Source organism: Entelurus aequoreus, linkage group LG01 (assembly GCF_033978785.1).
Source record: "Entelurus aequoreus isolate RoL-2023_Sb linkage group LG01, RoL_Eaeq_v1.1, whole genome shotgun sequence".
In the NCBI taxonomy this organism is placed as follows: domain Eukaryota; kingdom Metazoa; phylum Chordata; class Actinopteri; order Syngnathiformes; family Syngnathidae; genus Entelurus; species Entelurus aequoreus.
This window is the reverse complement of record NC_084731.1, coordinates 95,822,315-95,842,314: the sequence shown is the minus strand read 5'-3', so window position 1 is coordinate 95,842,314 and position 20,000 is coordinate 95,822,315. Positions and strand designations below refer to the sequence as shown.

At 41.2% G+C, this 20,000-nt stretch overlaps 1 protein-coding gene across 1 annotated transcript in view; it reads right to left on the bottom strand.

The window, feature by feature from the left end:
- igfbp5a (insulin-like growth factor binding protein 5a) overlaps positions 1–20,000 on the bottom strand; it is a 38,959-nt gene that overhangs the window by 1,542 nt on the left and 17,417 nt on the right. Inside the window, exons 2-3 of the mRNA XM_062062245.1 lie at positions 5,831–6,003; positions 5,544–5,663 (exon numbers count right to left, since the gene is read on the bottom strand). Coding sequence (XP_061918229.1) covers positions 5,544–5,663; positions 5,831–6,003 — 293 coding nt within the window. The remainder of the gene's footprint in view (positions 1–5,543; positions 5,664–5,830; positions 6,004–20,000) is intronic.

Sequence of the window (20,000 nt, the reverse complement as noted above, 5' to 3'; positions counted from 1 at the left end):
CATTCCTACTGGGAGTTACAGGCAGTTTTGTCTGTGTTTTCGCTGGAGCGCTAGAGCGCAATTTTGAGTTTTGGGGTTTGGTTTTTGATTAGATCGCAATTTTTGCCAGTACTGATGTGTGTGTCCAATTTGGTGAGTTTTGAAGCATGTTAAGGGGGTCAAATTACAGCTCAAAGAGGCTGCGGTATAATAATAAAACGCTAGAAATACAATAGGGTCCTCTGTCCCTAATAAATGGCAATGCTGAATGTGTCAAACGAGTTTAATTCTGAGAGTTCAAATGTTGACACAGGCACGGACTGATGATCCAACCCCCCCATCATCTGTTATTGCAGTGATTCTCTCCTCACAACGGGACATTTGTGCGTAACTGTGCCAGTTTGCGCGCGCATTCACAACGTGCTAAGTAAAACGGCGGTTGCAAAACAAATTTCAGGCTTATCAAATCACACACTGTGTGCTAAGTGATTATACAGTAGCGTAGTAGGCTTACATTTTCATTAAAAACAAGGCAGAGGTTTTATTTAACGAATATGTTTAATATGTAACATTACCCACATTTTGAACAGTAACACTGTGTTTGAATATTTAACTAGACGAGGCAATTCCTGAAGGAATTGCGTGTGAATGCTCCAATGCTGAAGTTGAAGTGAAAGGCTGACAGAATGTAGTATGAATGTAAGAATAGTTTAAATGTTGGAATGGTTTGAATTGAAGAGCTGACGCTGAACTGAAATGCTAATGGAATGAATGTAGGATGAATATAGAAATCGTTTAAATGTTAAAATCGTTTAAACGCTGAAATGGTTTGAATGTTGGAATGGTTTGAATGTTGAAGAGTTTGAATTTCCAAGAAAACCGGAATTTGGTATGGAACTTGGGAATTGTGTTAGTTTTGTTACGCTGGGGTTGCAGCTTACTGCGAGGTTTGTTCTCCCAGGATGCAAACGGACGACTCCGGACAGGACTTGCAGGTAGGAACATCATTTAATCGTAAATTAACACTCAGAGAGGTACAAAACAGAAAACAAACCGACGGAACAATGTGCCGATCGCACCTGAAGCTAAGGCTACTACTTAGCACAAACTAGACATCACTAGCAGGGGCTAGGAGACAAGCAAAACTTACGTAACAGTAGCGTGACGCAAACAAAGAAGCCAGACCGACTGACTGGCAAAGGCAGGCTTAAATAATGTCTCTGATTACAAACAGGTGCGCGTCCCGAACACAAGAGGCAGGTGAAACTAATACGTAGCCATGGTAACAAACTCAGAGGTGCATAAACAGGAACTAAAAGAGTCCAAAACTAACAGAAATCACAAGTGACTCGAAAAACTTAAACAGACTATCATCCGGGCCGCGGATCATAACAAGTTTGAATGTCCAGGATGAGTGGAATGTGTTGATGTTGGAATGGTTTGAATAGGTTGAAAAATGTGGGAATTGTGCAACTTGGAAAAATGTCCCATTCATTTCAATGGGAACTTCCTGGAAATTTGGGATTTTGGGGAAAAGCGGGATTTTTTGAAAATGATTTGGAGCATGAATGAATGAATAAGCTGAATTGGTTGGTGTTGGAATTGTTTAAATCGGTCAAGAAATGTTGAAGTAGTAACTGGTTTTAGGGAATTTCAGAAAAATCTGAAATTTTTTGGAACTTGGAAAAAGGTAGTTTGAATTTACAGAATGGTGGAATGTGTTGAAGGTGGAATGGTTTAAATGGGTTGAAGAATGTGGGAATTGTGCAAGTTTGACGAATGGCCAATTCATTTTGAATGGGGAAAATGCAAAAACAAAAGGAATTATGGGAAATCCGGGAATTTGTTGAAGTACAGCACACAATTCCTGAACAGGCTGAATATTTTGAAGTTGGAACGTTAGAATCAGAAGAAAAATGTGGAAGCTGTGGAACTTTGAATAATGTCCCATTGATTTCAATGGGAATTTCAGAAAAAATTGGGAATTTCGGGAAAAGCTGGAATTTTTTTCAAAATGGTAAACAACTTGAATCGTCTGAATGATTTGAAATGGTTGGTGCTGAATTTTTTCAAATCGGTAGAGAAATGCTAAAGTAGTAACATGTTGAAATGAGAAATGGTATTACGGAATTCCTGGAATTTCGGGAAAACCTGGAATGTTTCCATCTCAAAAAACAACTTCATTTTTTGTCCTGATTAAGAGAAATGTTTTGACGGTAGAACGATTCAAATGCGTTGAAAAATGTGGAAGGACTAGTCGCCAGAAAAAAAAAGGGTGGAAAAAGGGCTTTGGAAAACCAGGAATTCTGGAAAATCCTGGAATTTTTTTTAACTTGAAAAAAGGGTAGTTTGAATTTCCAGAATGGTGGAATGTGTTGAAGGTGGAATGGTTTGAATAGGTTGAAAAATGCGGAAATTGTGCAAGTTTGAAAAATGGCCAATTCATTTTGAATGGGGAACATGCAAAAACAAATGGAATTATGGGAAATCCGGGAATTTTGCTTTGAATTGTTGAAGTACAGCACACAATTCCTGAACAGGCTGAATATTTTAAAGTTGGAACGGTTTGAATCAGATGAAAAATGTGGAAATTGTGGAACTTTGAAGAATGTCCCATTGATTTCAGTGGGAATTGCAGAAAAATTGGGAATTTCGGGAAAAGCGGGAATTTTTTTGAAAATGGTACAAAAATTGAATTGTCTGAATGAGTTGAAATGGTTAGTGCTGAATTTTATCAAGAAATGTTGAAGTAGTAACATGTTGAAATGAGAAATGGTATTACGTAATTCCTGGAATTTCGGGAAAACCAGGAATGTTTCCATCTCAAAAAACTACTTCATTTTTTGTCCTGATTAAGAGAAATGTTTTGACGGTATAACGGTTCAAATGCGTTGAAAAATGTGGAAGGACTATTCGCCAGAAAAAAAAAGGTGGAAATAGGGCTTTGGAAAACCAGGAATTCTGGAAAATCCTGGAATTTTTTTAACGTGAAAAAAGAGTAGTTTGAATTTCCAGAATGGTGGAATGTGTTGAAGGTGGAATGGTTTGAATAGGTTGAAAAATGTGGAAATTGTGCAAGTTTGAAAAATGGCCAATTCATTTTGAATGGGGAAAATGCAAAAACAAATGGAATTATGGGAAATCCGGGAATTTTTTTTTAGAATTGTTGAAGTAGAGCACACAATTCCTGAACAGGCTGAATATTTTAAAGTTGGAACGGTTTGAATCAGATGAAAAATTTGGAAATTGTGGAACTTTGAAGAATGTCCCATTGATTTCAGTGGGAATTTCAGAAAAATTGGGAATTTCGGGAAAGGCGGGAATTTTTTTGAAAATGGCACAAAAATTGAATTGTCTGAATGAGTTGAAATGGTTGGTGCTGAATTTTATCAAGAAATGTTGAAGTAGTAACATGTTGAAATGAGAAATGGTATTACAGAATTCCTGGAATTTCAGGAAAAGCAGGAATGTTTCCAGTTCAAAAAACAACTTCATTTTTTGTCCTGATTAAAAGAAATGTTTTGACGGTAGAACGGTTGAAATGCGTTGAAAATGTGGAAGGACTAGTCGCCAGGAAAAAAAAAAGGGTGGAAATAGGGCTTTGGAAAACCAGGAATTCTGGAAAATCCTGGAATTTTTTTTAACTTGAAAAAAGGGTAGTTTGAATTTCCAGAATGGTGGAATGTGTTGAAGGTGGAATGGTTTGAATAGGTTGAAAAATGCGGAAATTGTGCAAGTTTGAAAAATGGCCAATTAATTTTGAATGGGGAACATGCAAAAACAAATGGAATTATGGGAAATCCGGGAATTTTTTTTTGAATTCTTGAAGTACAGCACACAATTCCTGAACAGGCTGAATATTTTAAAGTTGGAACGGTTTATATCAGATGAAAAATGTGGAAATTGTGGAACTTTGAAGAATGTCCCATTGATTTCAGTGGGAATTTCATAAAAATTGGGAATTTCGGGAAAGGCGGGAATTTTTTTGAAAATGGTACAAAAATTGAATTGTCTGAATGAGTTGAAATGGTTGGTGCTGAATTTTTTCAAATCGGTGGAGAAATGTTGAAGTAGTAACATGTTGAAATGAGAAAAGGTACTATGGAATTCCTGGAATTTCGGGAAAACCAGAAATGTTTCCAGTTTAAAAAAACAACTTCATTTTTTGTCCTGATTAAGAGAAATGTTTTGACGGTAAAACGGTTGAAATGCGTTGAAAATGTGGAAGGACTAGTCGCCAGGAAAAAAAAGGGTGGAAATAGGGCTCTGGAAAACCAGGAATTCTGGAAAATCCTGGAATTTTTTTTAACTTGAAAAAAGGGTAGTTTGAATTTCCAGAATGGTGAAATGTGTTGAAGGTGGAATGGTTTGAATAGGTTGAAAAATGCGGAAATTGTGCAAGTTTGAAAAATGGCCAATTAATTTTGAATGGGGAAAATGCAAAAACAAATGGAATTATGGGAAATCCGGGAATTTTTTTTTAGAATTGTTGAAGTACAGCACACAATTCCTGAACAGGCTGAATATTTTAAAGTTGGAACGGTTTGAATCAGATGAAAAATTTGGAAATTGTGGAACTTTGAAGAATGTCCCATTGATTTCAGTGGGAATTTCATAAAAATTGGGAATTTCGGGAAAGGCGGGAATTTTTTTGAAAATGGTTCACACATTAAATTGTCTGAATGAGTTGAAATGGTTGGTGCTGAATTTTTTCAAATCGGTGGAGAAATGTTGAAGTAGTAACATGTTGAAATGAGAAAAGGTATTACGGAATTCCTGGAATTTCGGGAAAACCAGAAATGTTTCCAGTTTAAAAAACAACTTCATTTTTTGTCCTAATTAAGAGAAATGTTTTGACGGTAGAACGGTTGAAATGCGTTGAAAAATGTGGAAGGACTAGTCGCCAGGAAAAAAAAGGGTGGAAATAGGGCTTTGGAAAACCAGGAATTCTGGAAAATCCTGGAATTTTTTTTAACTTGAAAAAAGGGTAGTTTGAATTTCCAGAATGGTGAAATGTGTTGAAGGTGGAATGGTTTAAATAGGTTGAAAAATGTGGAAATGGTGGCAGTTTGAAAAATGGCCAATTCATTTTGAATGGGAAACATGTCCCGTAAAACCTTGATTTCTGGGAAATCTGGGAATTTTTGGGAATGTGTCAACAGTTTGAAGTTGGAACGGTTTGAATCGGGTGAAAAATGTCGAAGGTCGAGCGCGCCTAAATCTGGAGAAGAAGAATAATAATAACTTGAATAATAAATAGATTAATTTTGGTTTACAAAACCATATGTGTGAATGCTTTGGAGCGTTCACACAATTAAGTGATTCTTTGGCGTACCACTAGATGGAGCCACAGTGTGAGAATCACTGCTTTAGTGTTTTAGGCCCTCAGGGTGATGAGGTAATATTTTTTGGAGAGGAGGCGTGCAAACAGGTGGCTTTTACTGTGTACATAAAAAAGAGAGTAAGAAATTATTTTGAGAAGATATGCGGGAAAGCGGATTCTTAACCGCGACTCGGGCGGGGATCTACTGCAAACACAGGAGAAGAAGAAGACCCGGCTGTACCTGTTTGCGCTTGAAGAAGCCTTTTTTGTCACAGTTGGGGATGTACAAGGACAGAGCCAAGACCCGGGAGGTGTCCTTCATGCTCTGGATGAGGTGGTCCAGGCGTCTCCTGCAGGGGCCCTATGGCATGCAACGACATGGGAGGCACACATGAAACTCAACAGCTCAAAGCCCCAAATTTGCACATCGGACGAAAGCGAGGACTTGTGGTGTTGTTGCTGGTTCAGGTTTCGCACCACAAACAAAAGCCTGGAGCACAAAATGTGGCGTGTGTGCTGATTACGTACAAACTCGGGCTCCATTTTCCCAAAGCCGTGCAGAGGGAGGTCCAGGTTGCTGTTGGCCCCCACCCGGGCGAGCTGCTTTTTGCGATCCTTGGCCTGCTTCATCGCCTGGGCCTTCCGACTACTGATGTGATCCCGTCCGTATATGGGCACCTTGGTCTGGGGCATCATGGACTCTGGGACAGGAAGCAAGTCAATCAATCAATCAATCAATCAAAGTTTATTTATTCAGCCCTAAATCAGTTAGAGATGCTACCTCAGTAGAAGCATTTAAGTCCCATCTTAAAAACTTTTTGTATACTCTAGCCTTTAAATAGACCCCCCTTTTTAGACCAGTTGATCTGCCGTTTCTTTTCTTTTCTCCTCTGCCCCTCTCTCCCTTGTGGAGGTGGGGGGGGGGGGGGACAGGTCCGGTGGCCATGGATGAAGTGCTGGCTGTCCAGAGTCGGGACCTGGGGTGGACCGCTCGCCTGTGCATCGGTTGGGGACATCTCTGCGCTGCTGACCCGTCTCCGCTCGAGACGGTCTCCTGCTGGCCCCACTATGGACTGAACTATCACTATTATGTTAGATCCACTATGGACTGGACTTTCACAATATTATGTCAGACCCACTCGACGTCCATTGCATCCGGTCTCCCCTAGAGGGGGGGGGGGTCACCCACATTTGCGGTCCTCTCCAAAGTTTCTCATAGTCATTCACATCGACGTCCCACAGGGTTGTGAGTTTTTCCTTGCCCTTATGTGGGCTCTGTACCGCGGATGTTGTTGTGGCTTGTGCAGCCCTTTGAGACACTTGTGATTTAGGGCTATATAAATAAACATTGATTGATTGATTGATTAAATCACGAGTGTCTCAAAGGGCCGCACACGCCACAACGACATCCTCGGCTCAGATCCCACATCAGGGCAAGGAAAAACTCAACCCAAAGTGGCTACAATGAGAAACCTTGGAGGGGACCGCAGATGTGGGGACCCACACCCCTGGGTGACCGGTGCAATGGACGTAGAGTGGATCTAGTTGATAGTGTGAGAGTCCAGTCCATAGTGGATCTAGTTATTAGTGTTAGAGTCCAGTCCATAGCGGATCTAGTTAATAGTGTGAGAGTCCAGTCCATGGTGGATCTGGTTAATAGTGTGAGAGTCCAGTCCATGGCGGATCTAGTTAATAGTGTGAGAGTCCAGTCCATGGTGGATCTAGTTAATAGTGTGAGAGTCCAGGCCATTGTGGATCTAGTTAATAGTGTTAGAGTCCAGTCCACGGTGGATCTAGTTAATAGTGTGAGAGTCCAGTCCATAGTGGATCTAGTTAATAGTGTGAGAGTCCAGTCCATAGTGGATCTAGTTAATAGTGTGAGTGTCCAGTCCATGGATCTAGTTAATAGTGTGAGAGTCCAGTCCATAGTGGATCTAGTTAATAGTGTGAGAGTCCAGTCCATGGCGGATCTAGTTAATAGTGTGAGAGTCCAGTCCATGGTGGATCTAGTTAATAGTGTGAGAGTCCAGTCCATTGTGGATCTAGTTAATAGTGTTAGAGTCCAGTCCATAGTGGATCTAGTTAAAAGTGTTTGAGTCTAGTCCATGGTGGATCTAGTTAATAGTGTGAGAGTCCAGTCCATGGTGGATCTAACATAATAGTGTGAGAGTCCAGTCCATAGAGGATCTAGTTAATAGTGTAAGAGTTCAGTCCATAGTGGATCTAGTTAATAGTGTGAGAGTCCAGTCCACGGTGGATCTAGTTAATAGTGTGAGAGTCTAGTCCATAGTGGATCTAGTTAATAGTGTAAGAGTTCAGTCCATAGTGGATCTAGTTAATAGTGTGAGAGTCCAGTCCACGGTGGATCTAGTTAATAGTGTGAGAGTCCAGTCCATAGTGGATCTAGTTAAAAGTGTTTGAGTCTAGTCCATGGTGGATCTAACATAATAGTGTGAGACTCCAGTCCATGGTGGATCTAACATAATAGTGTGAGAGTCCAGTCCATAGAGGATCTAGTTAATAGTGTAAGAGTTCAGTCCATAGTGGATCTAGTTAATAGTGTGAGAGTCCAGTCCATAGTGGATCTAGTTAATAGTGTGAGAGTCCAGTCCACGGTGGATCTAGTTAATAGTGTGAGAGTCCAGTCCATTGTGGATCTAGTTAATAGTGTGAGAGTCTAGTCCATAGTGGATCTAGTTAATAGTGTAAGAGTTCAGTCCATAGTGGATCTAGTTAATAGTGTGAGAGTCCAGTCCACGGTGGATCTAGTTAATAGTGTGAGAGTCCAGTCCATAGTGGATCTAGTTAATAGTGTGAGAGTCCAGTCCATAGTGGATCTAGTTAATAGTGTGAGAGTCCAGTCCATAGTGGGGCCAGCAGGGGATCATCTTGAGTGGAGACAGGTCAGCAGCTGATGCACAGATGAGTGGTCCACCTCGGGTCCGGACTTTGAACAGCTAGCGCCTCCTCCTTGGTCATGTAATCTGTCATCATGTCATCGCGAGATTCTCTGTCCTTTAGGACCGCAATACAGGGCAAGTAAGTGGTCACTAGCCAGGGTTTCTGGGGCCAGGGATGGGTTCTGAGCGCTTGGTGATGTGACCGACTCCTCAAAGACCACGCCAACATCTGTCCAATCATCCAAGAAAAGCAGCAGTTGGCTGGAGCTTCAAATTGTGCAAGATGACTATTATCAGGAGCTTTGGAACCGCCTGGGCCACTGACAAATTACAGACAACTCAGGGTTTGAATTGTGAATCGCACCAATTATTATAAACAACTTCATGTCTAAAGGCAAATTTATGCGTCTTTCAGAATGTCAAACCCCACCTGAAAACATACTCTTCTGAGCAGAAGAAATAACATATGTTGTAATACCTTATAATAAGGGTTGACTGGCATTTTTTCAATAAGCAGTTGAATTCCATCCAATTTCATAGGTATTTAATGTATTTTCCGGACTAAAATCTTCTACTTTTTTCCCAACGCTTTTAACCCTGCGTCTTTTCAAACAAATTCATGGATTTTTTCCCCGCTTTGTATTCAACAAATAGTTTTCATATTACACCGACAGAGACATTGAAAAGGTGTGTTATTGCCATACTTGCCAACCCTCCCGATTTTCCCGGGAGACTCCCGAATTTCAGTGCCCCTCCCGAAAATCTCCCGGGGCAACCATTCTCCCGAATTTCTCCCGATATCCGCCCGGACAACAATACTGGTACAATTGAGTCCAAAGAAGCACGATTAAAGTCACCCGAAATGAGAACAGGAGCATCGGGGTGTTTGGTCTGTTGCCTCGCAAAAGCGGCATGAGTGGTGTTGCACTACGCCCACCCAAATATTAACACTGAATTGGTATTCTTACTATTGGTTTTAATCATATTTATTATTATTATATCTAACCTACTTACTGTATAACAGGATACACTTTGTCAAATGATATGCAACCATGTCACAAAGAATAATTAAATATTAATCAAGAATGAATACAAATCAAATATACTGCAAAAGAAGGGACTCATAAAAACTGATGAAAAAATATTTGACATACAACTACACAGTGCTAAAATAAACTAAATCAAAAATAGATATTAATAATATATATTTTCTTAAATAATCTGTCAATACAATTACAGTGCAAATGAAAATAAAGCTTTACCACTGTATTCATAACTTATAGTAATATTTTCATACTGTGTTTGTTCCATTTTTGGACAAAGTAACACAAAGAAAACAATCCAACTAGTGGTATGCCAAATAAGTGTGTAAATATGAACTGTATGAAGAGCATCATTGCTGAGGACGTCTGTGCACTGTGTGTAATGTTGCGGTGATCAAAAATATTAAATATACTTGTTTTGAATGAATACTTAGGTTTACTACGCTACTCTATGTCAATGTTGGTCATTATGATGGTACTTGGAGAGCCGAGTGTTTTCTGGGGTGGTACTTGTTAAAAAAAAAGATAAAATACATTTCTTGCTATTTGATTCTTTTGTATCCTTGAAGGTTTTTGGTGGTATGTTGGTGTAGATTGCACCGTTTGGGAGGAAATCTGACTCCCCCACACTCCAATCGCTGACATCATGCAGCTTTGGCAATCCCGTCTCTGCACCTTCATGCATAAATCAAACAGCTGTTCAAGCTTGGCTTCCACTTGGATAATCAGCACATATGCATCTTTTGTATTTATAATTGGTTGATGTATATAGGCTAGTAAGGTAAAGTGGTGTACCTGTATATAAATCAACCATTTAGAAATACACATCAGTAGGCTAAATGAACCTTTTCAGCATATGCATCTTTTGAAATAGCAACCTTCAAAAACATGCACAACTGCGATGAGGTGGCGTCTGGTCCAGGGTGTACCCCGCCTCCCGCCTGAATGCAGCTGGTATAGGCTCCAACACCCCCCGTGACCCCGAAAGGGACAAGCGGTACAAAATGGATGGATGGATACAGTAGGTCCAGAGTTTTATTGTCCCGTGTTGCACAGTGCACATATTGGTGGAAAATGGGTACAATTAAGTCCAAAGAAGCATGATTAAAGTCACCCGAAATGAGAACAAGAGAATCGGGGTGTTTGGGCTGTTGCCCAGCAACAGCGGCATGGATGGTGTCGCAAGCAGCAGCCTTGTCTGCTTTTTTTTTTTTTTGTTGCTGCAGCTGTTACACTGTTGTACTGTAATATCGTACATGGTAATTGATATTTGTTATATATTGTATATATTTTATAAAAATATAATACCCCGCCTTCCACCCGAATGCAGCTGGGATAGGCTCCAACACCCCCCGCGACCCCGAAAGGGACAAGCGGTAGAAAAATGGATGGATGGATACAGTAGATCCAGAGTTTTATTGTCCCGTGTTGCATAGTGCACATATTGGTGGAAAATGGGTAAAATTGAGTCCAAAGAGGATGATTAAAATCACCCAAAATGAGAAGAAGAGCATCGGGGTGTTTGGTCTGTTGCCTAGCAATAGCGGCATGAATGGTGTCGCAAGCTTTTTTTTTTTTTTTTTGCTGCAGCTGTTACACTGTTGTACTGTAATATTGTACATGATAATTGATATTTGTTATATATTGTATATATTTTATAAAAATATAATACCCCGCCTTCAGCCCGAATGCAGCTGGGATAGGCTCCAGCACCCCCGCGACCCCGAAAGGGACAAGCGGTACAAAATGGATGGATGGATACAGTAGGTCCAGAGTTTTATTGTCCCGTGTTGCACAGTGCACATATTGGTGGAAAATGGGTACAATTAAGTCCAAAGAAGCATGATTAAAGTCACCCGAAATGAGAACAAGAGAATCAGGGTGTTTGGTCTGTTGCCCAGCAATAGCGGCATGAATGGTGTCGCAAGCAGCAGCCTCGTCTGCTTTTTTTTTTTTTTTTTTGCTGCAGTTGTTACACTGTTGCATTGTAATATTGTACATGGTAATTGATATTTGTTATATATTGTATATATTTTATAAAAATATAATACCCCGCCTTCCGCCCGAATGCAGCTGGGATAGGCTCTAACACCCCCCGCGACCCAGAAAGGGACAAGCGGTACAAAATGGATGGATGGATGGATACAGTAGGTCCAGAGTTTTATTGTCCCGTGTTGCACAGTGCACATATTGGTGGAAAATAAGAAAATTGAACTCATTAGAAAGGAGATTAAAGACAACGCATCCCAGCTACAACTGGGCTCTATTAACACAAATACGACTGTATATACGACGGACACTGCCCTCCAAAATAGTCTCTCTATTTTTGATGAAATAACATTAGAGGAATTATTACAGCGTGTAAGTGGGATAAAACAAACAACATGTTTACTTGACCCACTTCCTGGGAAACTTATCAAGGAACTGTTTGTATTATTAGGTCCATCAGTGTTAAATATTATAAACTTATCACTTTCCTCCGGCACTGTTCCCCTAGCATTCAAAAAAGCGGTTATTCATCCTCTGCTCAAAAGACCTAACCTCGATCCTGACCTCATGGTAAACTACCGACCGGTCTCCCACCTTCCGTTTATTTCCAAAATTCTCGAAAAAACTGTTGCACAGCAGCTAAATGAACACTTAGTGACTAACAATCTCTGTGAACCTTTTCAATCCGGTTTCAGGGCAAATCACTCTACGGAGACAGCCCTCGCAAAAATGACTAATGATCTATTGCTAACGATGGATTCTGATGCGTCATCTATGTTGCTGCTTCTTGATCTTAGCGCCGCTTTCGATACCGTCGATCATAATATTTTATTAGAGCGTATCAAAACACGTATTGGTATGTCAGACTTAGCCTTGTCTTGGTTTAACTCTTATCTTACTGACAGGATGCAGTGCGTCTCCCATAACAATGTGACCTCGGACTATGTCAAGGTAACGTGCGGAGTTCCCCAGGGTTCGGTTCTTGGCCCTGCACTCTTTAGTATTTACATGCTGCCGCTAGGTGACATCATACGCAAGTACGGTGTTAGCTTTCACTGTTATGCTGATGACACTCAACTCTACATGCCCCTAAAGCTGACCAACACGCCGGACTGTAGTCAGCTGGAGGCGTGTCTTAATGAAATTAAACAATGGATGTCCGCTAACTTTTTGCAACTCAACGCTAAGAAAACGGAAATGCTGATTATCGGTCCTGCTAGACACCAACATCTATTTAATAATACCACCTTAACATTTGACAACCAAACAATTAAACAAGGAGACTCGGTAAAGAATCTGGGTATTATCTTCGACCCAACTCTCTCGTTTGAGTCACACATTAAGAGTGTTACTAAAACGGCCTTCTTTCATCTCCGTAATATCGCTAAAATTCGTTCCATCTTGTCCACTAGCGACGCTGAGATCATTATTCATGCGTTCGTTACGTCTCGTCTCGATTACTGTAACGTATTATTTTCGGGCCTCCCTATGTCTAGCATTACAAGATTACAGTTGGTACAAAATGCGGCTGCAAGGCTTTTGACAAAAACAAGAAAGTTTGATCATATTACGCCTATACTGGCTCACTTGCACTGGCTTCCTGTGCACTTAAGATGCGACTTTAAGGTTTTACTACTTACGTATAAAATATTACACGGTTTAGCTCCAGCCTATCTCGCCGATTGTATTGTACCATATGTCCCGACAAGAAATCTGCGTTCAAAGAACTCCGGCTTATTAGTGATTCCCAGAGCCAAAAAAAAGTCTGCGGGCTATAGAGCGTTTTCTATTGGGGCTCCAGTACTCTGGAATGCCCTCCCGGTAACAGTTAGAGATGCTACCTCAGTAGAAGCATTTAAGTCCCATCTTAAAACTCATTTGTATAATCTAGCCTTTAAATAGACCCCCCCTTTTTTAGACCAGTTGATCTGCCGTTTCTTTTCTTCTCTCCTCTTCTCCCCTGTCCCTTGCGAGGGGGAGTTGCATAGGTCCGGTGGCCATGGATGAAGTGCTGGCTGTCCAGAGCCGGGACCCCGGGTGGACCACTAGCCTGTGCATCGGTTGGGGACATCTCTGCGCTGCTGACCCGTCTCCGCTTGGGATGGTTTCCTGTTGGCCCCGCTGTGGACTGGACTCCCGCTGATGTGTTGGATCCACTGTGGACTGGACTTTCACAATGTTATGTCAGACCCACTCGACATCCGTTGCTTTCGGTCTCCCCTAGAGGGGGGGGGTTACCCACATATGCGGTCCTCTCCAAGGTTTCTCATAGTCATTCACCGACGTCCCACTGGGGTGAGTTTTTCCTTGCCCGTATGTGGGCTCTGTACCGAGGATGTCGTTGTGGCTTGTACAGCCCTTTGAGACACTTGTGATTTAGGGCTATATAAATAAACATTGATTGATTGATTGATTGAAATGGGTACAATTAAGTCCAAAGAAGCATGATTAAAGTCACCCGAAATGAGAACAAGAGAATCGGGGTGTTTGGTCTGTTGCCCAGCAACAGCGGCATGGATGGTGTCGCAAGCAGCAGCCTCGTCTGCTTTTTTTTTTTTTTTTTGCTGCAGCTGTTACACTGTTGTACTGTAATATTGTGCATGGTAATTGATATTTGTTATATATTGTATATATTATATAAAAATATACCGTATTTCCTTGAATAGCCGCAGGGGCGCTAATTAATTTAAAACCTCTTCTCACTCCTGCGGTTACCAAAACCATGCGGAATGAGCAAGCATGCTCTAATTATTTTAAAACCTCTTCTCACTCCGGCGCATACCTTATCATTAAAAACACATTTAATAAAAAAAACGTTATTATGATCTTACCTTTACTTGTAGATGGGTCCATGTGCAGCTGCTTCTGATCAAAGGCAGTCTTTCTCATCTTTCTTCAATTTTAAAAGTCTCTGGAGATATTCCTTTAATTATTACCTCCTGCTTCGATTGAAAGTCCAGTTTAGAAAACGGTTTTATTTTAGATATGTAATCCTCCATGTTAAAAGTGCAAGCAAACAATTGCTGCATGCTTGCTGCTTGTTGTCTTCTTCTGCAGTACCTGTCTCCTGCAGTACTGGTAGTCGCAAGAAGGATCACTAGCGCCCTCTACCTCCTGGAGGCGGGAGTCATTTAATGACTCATATTTGACCCGGCGGAAGTGCCAAGCATGCGCTAATTATTTTGCGAAACGAGTTTGACCCGGCTGTAATTCTAGGCAGGCGAATACTATATTCCCGGCGCCAATTCAAGGAAATACGGTAATACCCCGCCTTCCGCCCGAATGCAGCTGAGATAGGCTCTAGCACCCCCCGCGACCCCGAAAGGGACAAGCGGCAGAAAAATGGATGGATGGATACAGTAGATCCAGAGTTTTATTGTCCCGTGTTGCACAGTGCACATATTGGTGGAAAATAGGTAAAATTGAGTCCAAAGAGGCATGATTAAAGTCACCCGAAATGAGAACAAGAGCATCGGGGTGTTTGGTCTGTTGCCTAGCAATAGCGGCATGAATGGTGTCGCAAGCTTTTTTTTTTTTTTTTTGGCTGCAGCTGTTACACTGTTGTACTGTAATATTGTACATGGTAATTGATATTTGTTATATATTGTATATATTTTATAAAAATATAATACCCCGCCTTCCGCCCGAATGCAGCTGGGATAGGCTCCAACACCCCCCGCGACCCCGAAAGGGACAAGCGGTAGAAAATGGATGGATGGATACAGTAAGTCCAGAGTTTTATTGTCCCGTGTTGCACAGTGCACATATTGGTAGAAAATGGGTACAATTAAGTCCAAAGAAGCATGATTAAAGTCACCCGAAATGAGAACAAGAGCATCGGGGTGTTTGGTCTGTTGCCTACCAACAGCGGCATGAATGGTGTCGCAAGCAGCAGCCTCGTCTGCTTTTTTTTTTTTTTTTTTGCTGCAGCTGTTACACTGTTGTATTGTAGTATTGTACATGGTAATTGATATTTGTTATAAATTGTATATATTATATAAAAATATAATACCCCGCCTTCCGCCCGAATGCAGCTGAGATAGGCTCTAGCACCCCCCGCGACCCCGAAAGGGACAAGCGGTAGAAAAATGGATGGATGGATACAGTAGATCCAGAGTTTTATTGTCCCGTGTTGCACAGTGCACATATTGGTGGAAAATGGGTACAATTGAGTCCAAAGAGGCATGATTAAAGTCACCCGAAATGAGAACAAGAGCATCGGGGTGTTTGGTCCGTTGCCTAGCAGCAGCGGCATGAATGGTGTCGCAAGCTTTTTTTTTTTTTTTTGCTGCAGCTGTTACACTGTTGTACTGTAATATCGTACATGGTAATTGATATTTGTTATATATTGTATATATTTTATAAAAATATAATACCCCGCCTTCCGCCCGAATGCAGCTGGGATAGGCTACAACACCCCCCGCGACCCCGAAAGGGACAAGCGGTAGAAAATGGATGGATGGATACAGTAAGTCCAGAGTTTTATTGTCCCGTGTTGCACAGTGCACATATTGGTAGAAAATGGGTACAATTAAGTCCAAAGAAGCATGATTAAAGTCACCCGAAATGAGAACAAGAGCATCGGGGTGTTTGGTCTGTTGCCTACCAACAGCGGCATGAATGGTGTCGCAAGCAGCACACTTGTCTGCCTTTTTTTTTTTTTTTTTTTTGCTGCAGCTGTTACACTGTTATACTGTAATATTGTACATGGTAATTGGTATTTCTTATATATTGTATATATTTTATTAAAATATAATACCCCGCCCTCGGCCCGAATGCAGCTGACATAGGCTCCTGCACCCCCCGCGACCCCGAACGGGACAAGCGGTAGAAAATGGACGGAATATAATATAATGATATATCAGTATATATTATATACTGTGTATATAATATGTAAATGTCCTCATGACAACATTTTAACACACTCTTCTTAACCTCCGCCGCGTTTCCTTTGTCCTATAAGCGTGAGCATGTAGACTCAAACACATTTTGTATATGTCCCTTTAAGCTACCGTTGGCCGATATCCGGCGCAGTGTCACGCACTCCATCTCACTGTGCACGTAAACCTCCGTTTTTCCTGCACTGACGTGCTCACTAAGCTACTACGCTAACGCGGTGGTGAATCAAGGTCACTGACTTGCAGCGAGACCACGCTTAACCACTCAAGCCCCCGCCGCTCCCAGGATGATGGCGCAGATCACAGTGATGTCATCCCTGCACATAATGACTTCTTAGAAAAAGAAAAAAAAAAAAAAGCTTTCCTGCTGACACAGTTCTCTCTCTCTCCGCCTCAGGAAAAAAACCCCAACAAACTAATAAAATCACAGGCATGATCTGCATCACAAATCCAATCAAGTCTTTGCGTGCTAATCCTCACTTAATCTGACGTGTGCTGACTGATCAGGTTTTTGCAAATTTTTGCACGGCGCCGGTTGCGTGTGAATTGTCACACCCGGCGAAGGTCACGGAGTGCAGGATTAGAGGTTGGTTGCACACATGCACTTGCACTCTGCAGCTTCTAATGGCTGCACCATGTCCCTGCCTGGAATGGAGACCACCATTTTCAGGGACGCGCCTCTTTGTCTTGTTCTTTTTTTGCCCATAAAAAAAAAAAAAAAAACGGGAAAGAAAGACAACAAAGCCTACCAAGCATGCCACAAAAACATCCATGCGCCGAAAAAAGACAAGTCAAAAGAAGTCATGTGATCGCTCCTCCTGTAAGTTGATTAAAGTTCAAGTTAAAGTACCAATGATTGTCACACATTAAGTGTGGTGAAATTTGTCCTCTGCATTTGACCCATCCCCTCGTTCACCCCCTGGGAGGTGAGGGGAGCAGTGAGCAGCAGCCGTGGCCACGCCCAGGAATCATTTTTTGGTGATTTAACCCCCCAATTCCAACCCTTGATGCTGAGTGCCAGGCAGGGAGGTAATGGGTCCCATTTTTATACACTGCAAAAAGCCAGTGTTCAAAAACAAGAAGAAAAAATATACAAAAATGAGGGGTATTTTATTTGAACTAAGCAAAATTATCTGCCAATAGAACAAGAAAATGTGGCTTGCCAAGACTTTCCAAAACAAGTCAAATTAGCTAACCTCAATGAACCCACGAATACCTTAAAATAAGTATATTCTCACTAATAACGAGTGCGCTTTTCTTGGTAGAAAAAAAAATGTTGAAAAATATTCTTAAATGAAGTAAATGCTAGTGCCATTATCTTGACATAATGATATGTGCTCGGCATTACATTTCTTGAAACCAGCAAACTTATACAAAAAACTAATTTATTGTTCTTAATGGAAAGGCAACAAGGCAAGCGCTTGTTACTCTCGGGGTCTCCTAGCCGCTCAGGCAAATCATATTGTCTAAAAATGCATTTTTCCATCGATAACATGACATCATCGCACCAAGTGCGTGCTCTTTCAGTCATTAGTGCGCAAGGAATATATATATATATATATATATATATATATATATATATATATATATATATATATATATATATATATATATATATATATATATATATATATATATATATATATGTATGTGCATGAACTATTTCTGTTCAAAATTGTTTGAAATGTCACATGTTAAATGTTTAAATATTCAGTTTACTGTACTGTGCCAACTGTACTACTATATGAGTACCTATTTTCTATTGTGTCATTGAAAATAAAACAGCAAAGTCCATTTGGCTGTCATCTGTTTTAATTATGAGACACAATTGTGTCAAAGTCGTGATTTTTTATTTCATGCTTGAAATAAGACATTTTTACTTTGAAGAAGTAGTTTTAATACTTGTGAGTGTCGATGACACAGCTTTGCAACACTTGATATTGTCATGTCTGTGTTCATGTTTTTGTTTGGCCATGTGCTGTTTTGTTTTTTGGACACTTCCTTAGTTCCTTGTTTCACTTCCTGGTTTTGTTTGTCACTATATAGGCTTTTCTGTTTCTGTTGTTCGTCCTGGCGACATCACACATTCATGTCATGTCCACAGTTCCTTGTCACGTTAGTTCTTGTTTCATCTCTTGTCACGTAAGTTTTTGTTTGTTTAATGTTCATAGTTCTCCGCCATTGTGCGCGCCTTTTGTTTTTTTCCTAGTGAAGTTTTTTTTTACCTCCGCTGTGAGCGCCTTTTGTTTGTACCCTTTTGTTTGTACTTTGTAGTTTATAGTTATAATTAAACTATGTCTTTACCTGCACGCCACGTCCGTTCCATTTCTTTTGCACCACGGGAGAGCAAACCACGCCAAAGACCTAGTCTTGACAGATATTCTAGTTTCAAGCATGTTTTACTCAATATAGCTCATCAAATCTCAGCAACAAGCTGTAATATCTTACTGAGATCATTTAGGACCAAAACCCTTAAAACACTCTAACATAAAATCTGCTTAGTGAGAAGAATTATCTTATCAGACAGAAAATAAGCAAATATCACCCTTATTTGAGATATTTCATCTTACTTAGATTTCAGTTTTTGCAGTGTAGTCTTTGGTATGACTCGGCCGGGGTTTGAACTCACGACGTACCGATATCAGGGCGGACACTCTAACCGTCGGCCATCACTCGAAACGAGTATGATTGCCCTCCTGTTGGTGGGATTGCCTTCAGAGAGAACGCCTGTGCGTGAAAATCTTTTAAAGTGGGGGGACTGGTGCACAGACAGCCACCACACTGTCCTTGGCAAAGAGAAGGCCAGGGTCCAATGGCATGGAGACCAAAACAATTGGGGGGGGGGGCCCATCTTTTTTGCAGCATTCTCCCGCCTTTGTGACCGTTGTGGAGCTTCTATGCAACCATCGTCCGCCCACTCCGCCGTTGAGGTCTTTTTCGACGAGGGAGACGCGCAGACTCCGACGTCATTAACCACAAGGCCACTGAGTAGGTGAACGCTTCCCAGACTGGGATGCAGTGTCTCGATGGGATCGGACCTGGGGCCGATGTCTACTGATCGGCGATCGGCTGACGGGCTGCCGAACAGCTGTGTCCCAGTGTCTGTATGCATAAAGGTTGCACTCACGTGAAAGATTCCTTCAAAAGGTATGCACGCTAGGGTTGTACGGTATACCGGTATTAGTATAGTACCGCGATACTAATGAATCATTTTCGGGACTATACCGCCTCTGAAACGGTCCCGGATTTGGTATCGGATTGATACCCAAATTTGTGGTATCAACCAAAAATAATGTAAAGTATCAAACAACAGAAGAATAAGTGATTATTACATTTTAACAGAAGTGTAGATAGAACATCTCAAAAGAGAAAGTAAGCAGATATTAAAGGCCTACTGAAATGAATTTTTTTTTAAATTTAAACGGGGATAGCAAATCCATTCTATGTGTCATACTTGATCATTTCGCGATATTGCCATATTTTTGCTGAAAGGATTTAGTATAGAACAACGACGATAAAGTTCGCGACTTTTGGTCGCTGATACAAAAAAGCCTTGCCTGTACCGGAAGTAGCGTGACGTCACAGGAGGAAGGATTCCTCACAATTCCCCGTTGTTTACAATGGAGCGAGAGAGATTCGGACCGAGAAAGCGACGATTACCCCATTAATTTGAGCGAGGATGAAAGATTCGTGGATGAGGAACGTGAGAGTGAAGGACTAGAGAGGCAGTGCAGGGTGTATCTTTTTTCGCTCTGACCGTAACTTAGGTACTAGGTCTCTTTGGATTCCACACACTCTCCTTTTTCTATTGTGGATCACGGATTTGTATTTTAAACCACCTCGGATACTATATCCTCTTGAAAATGAG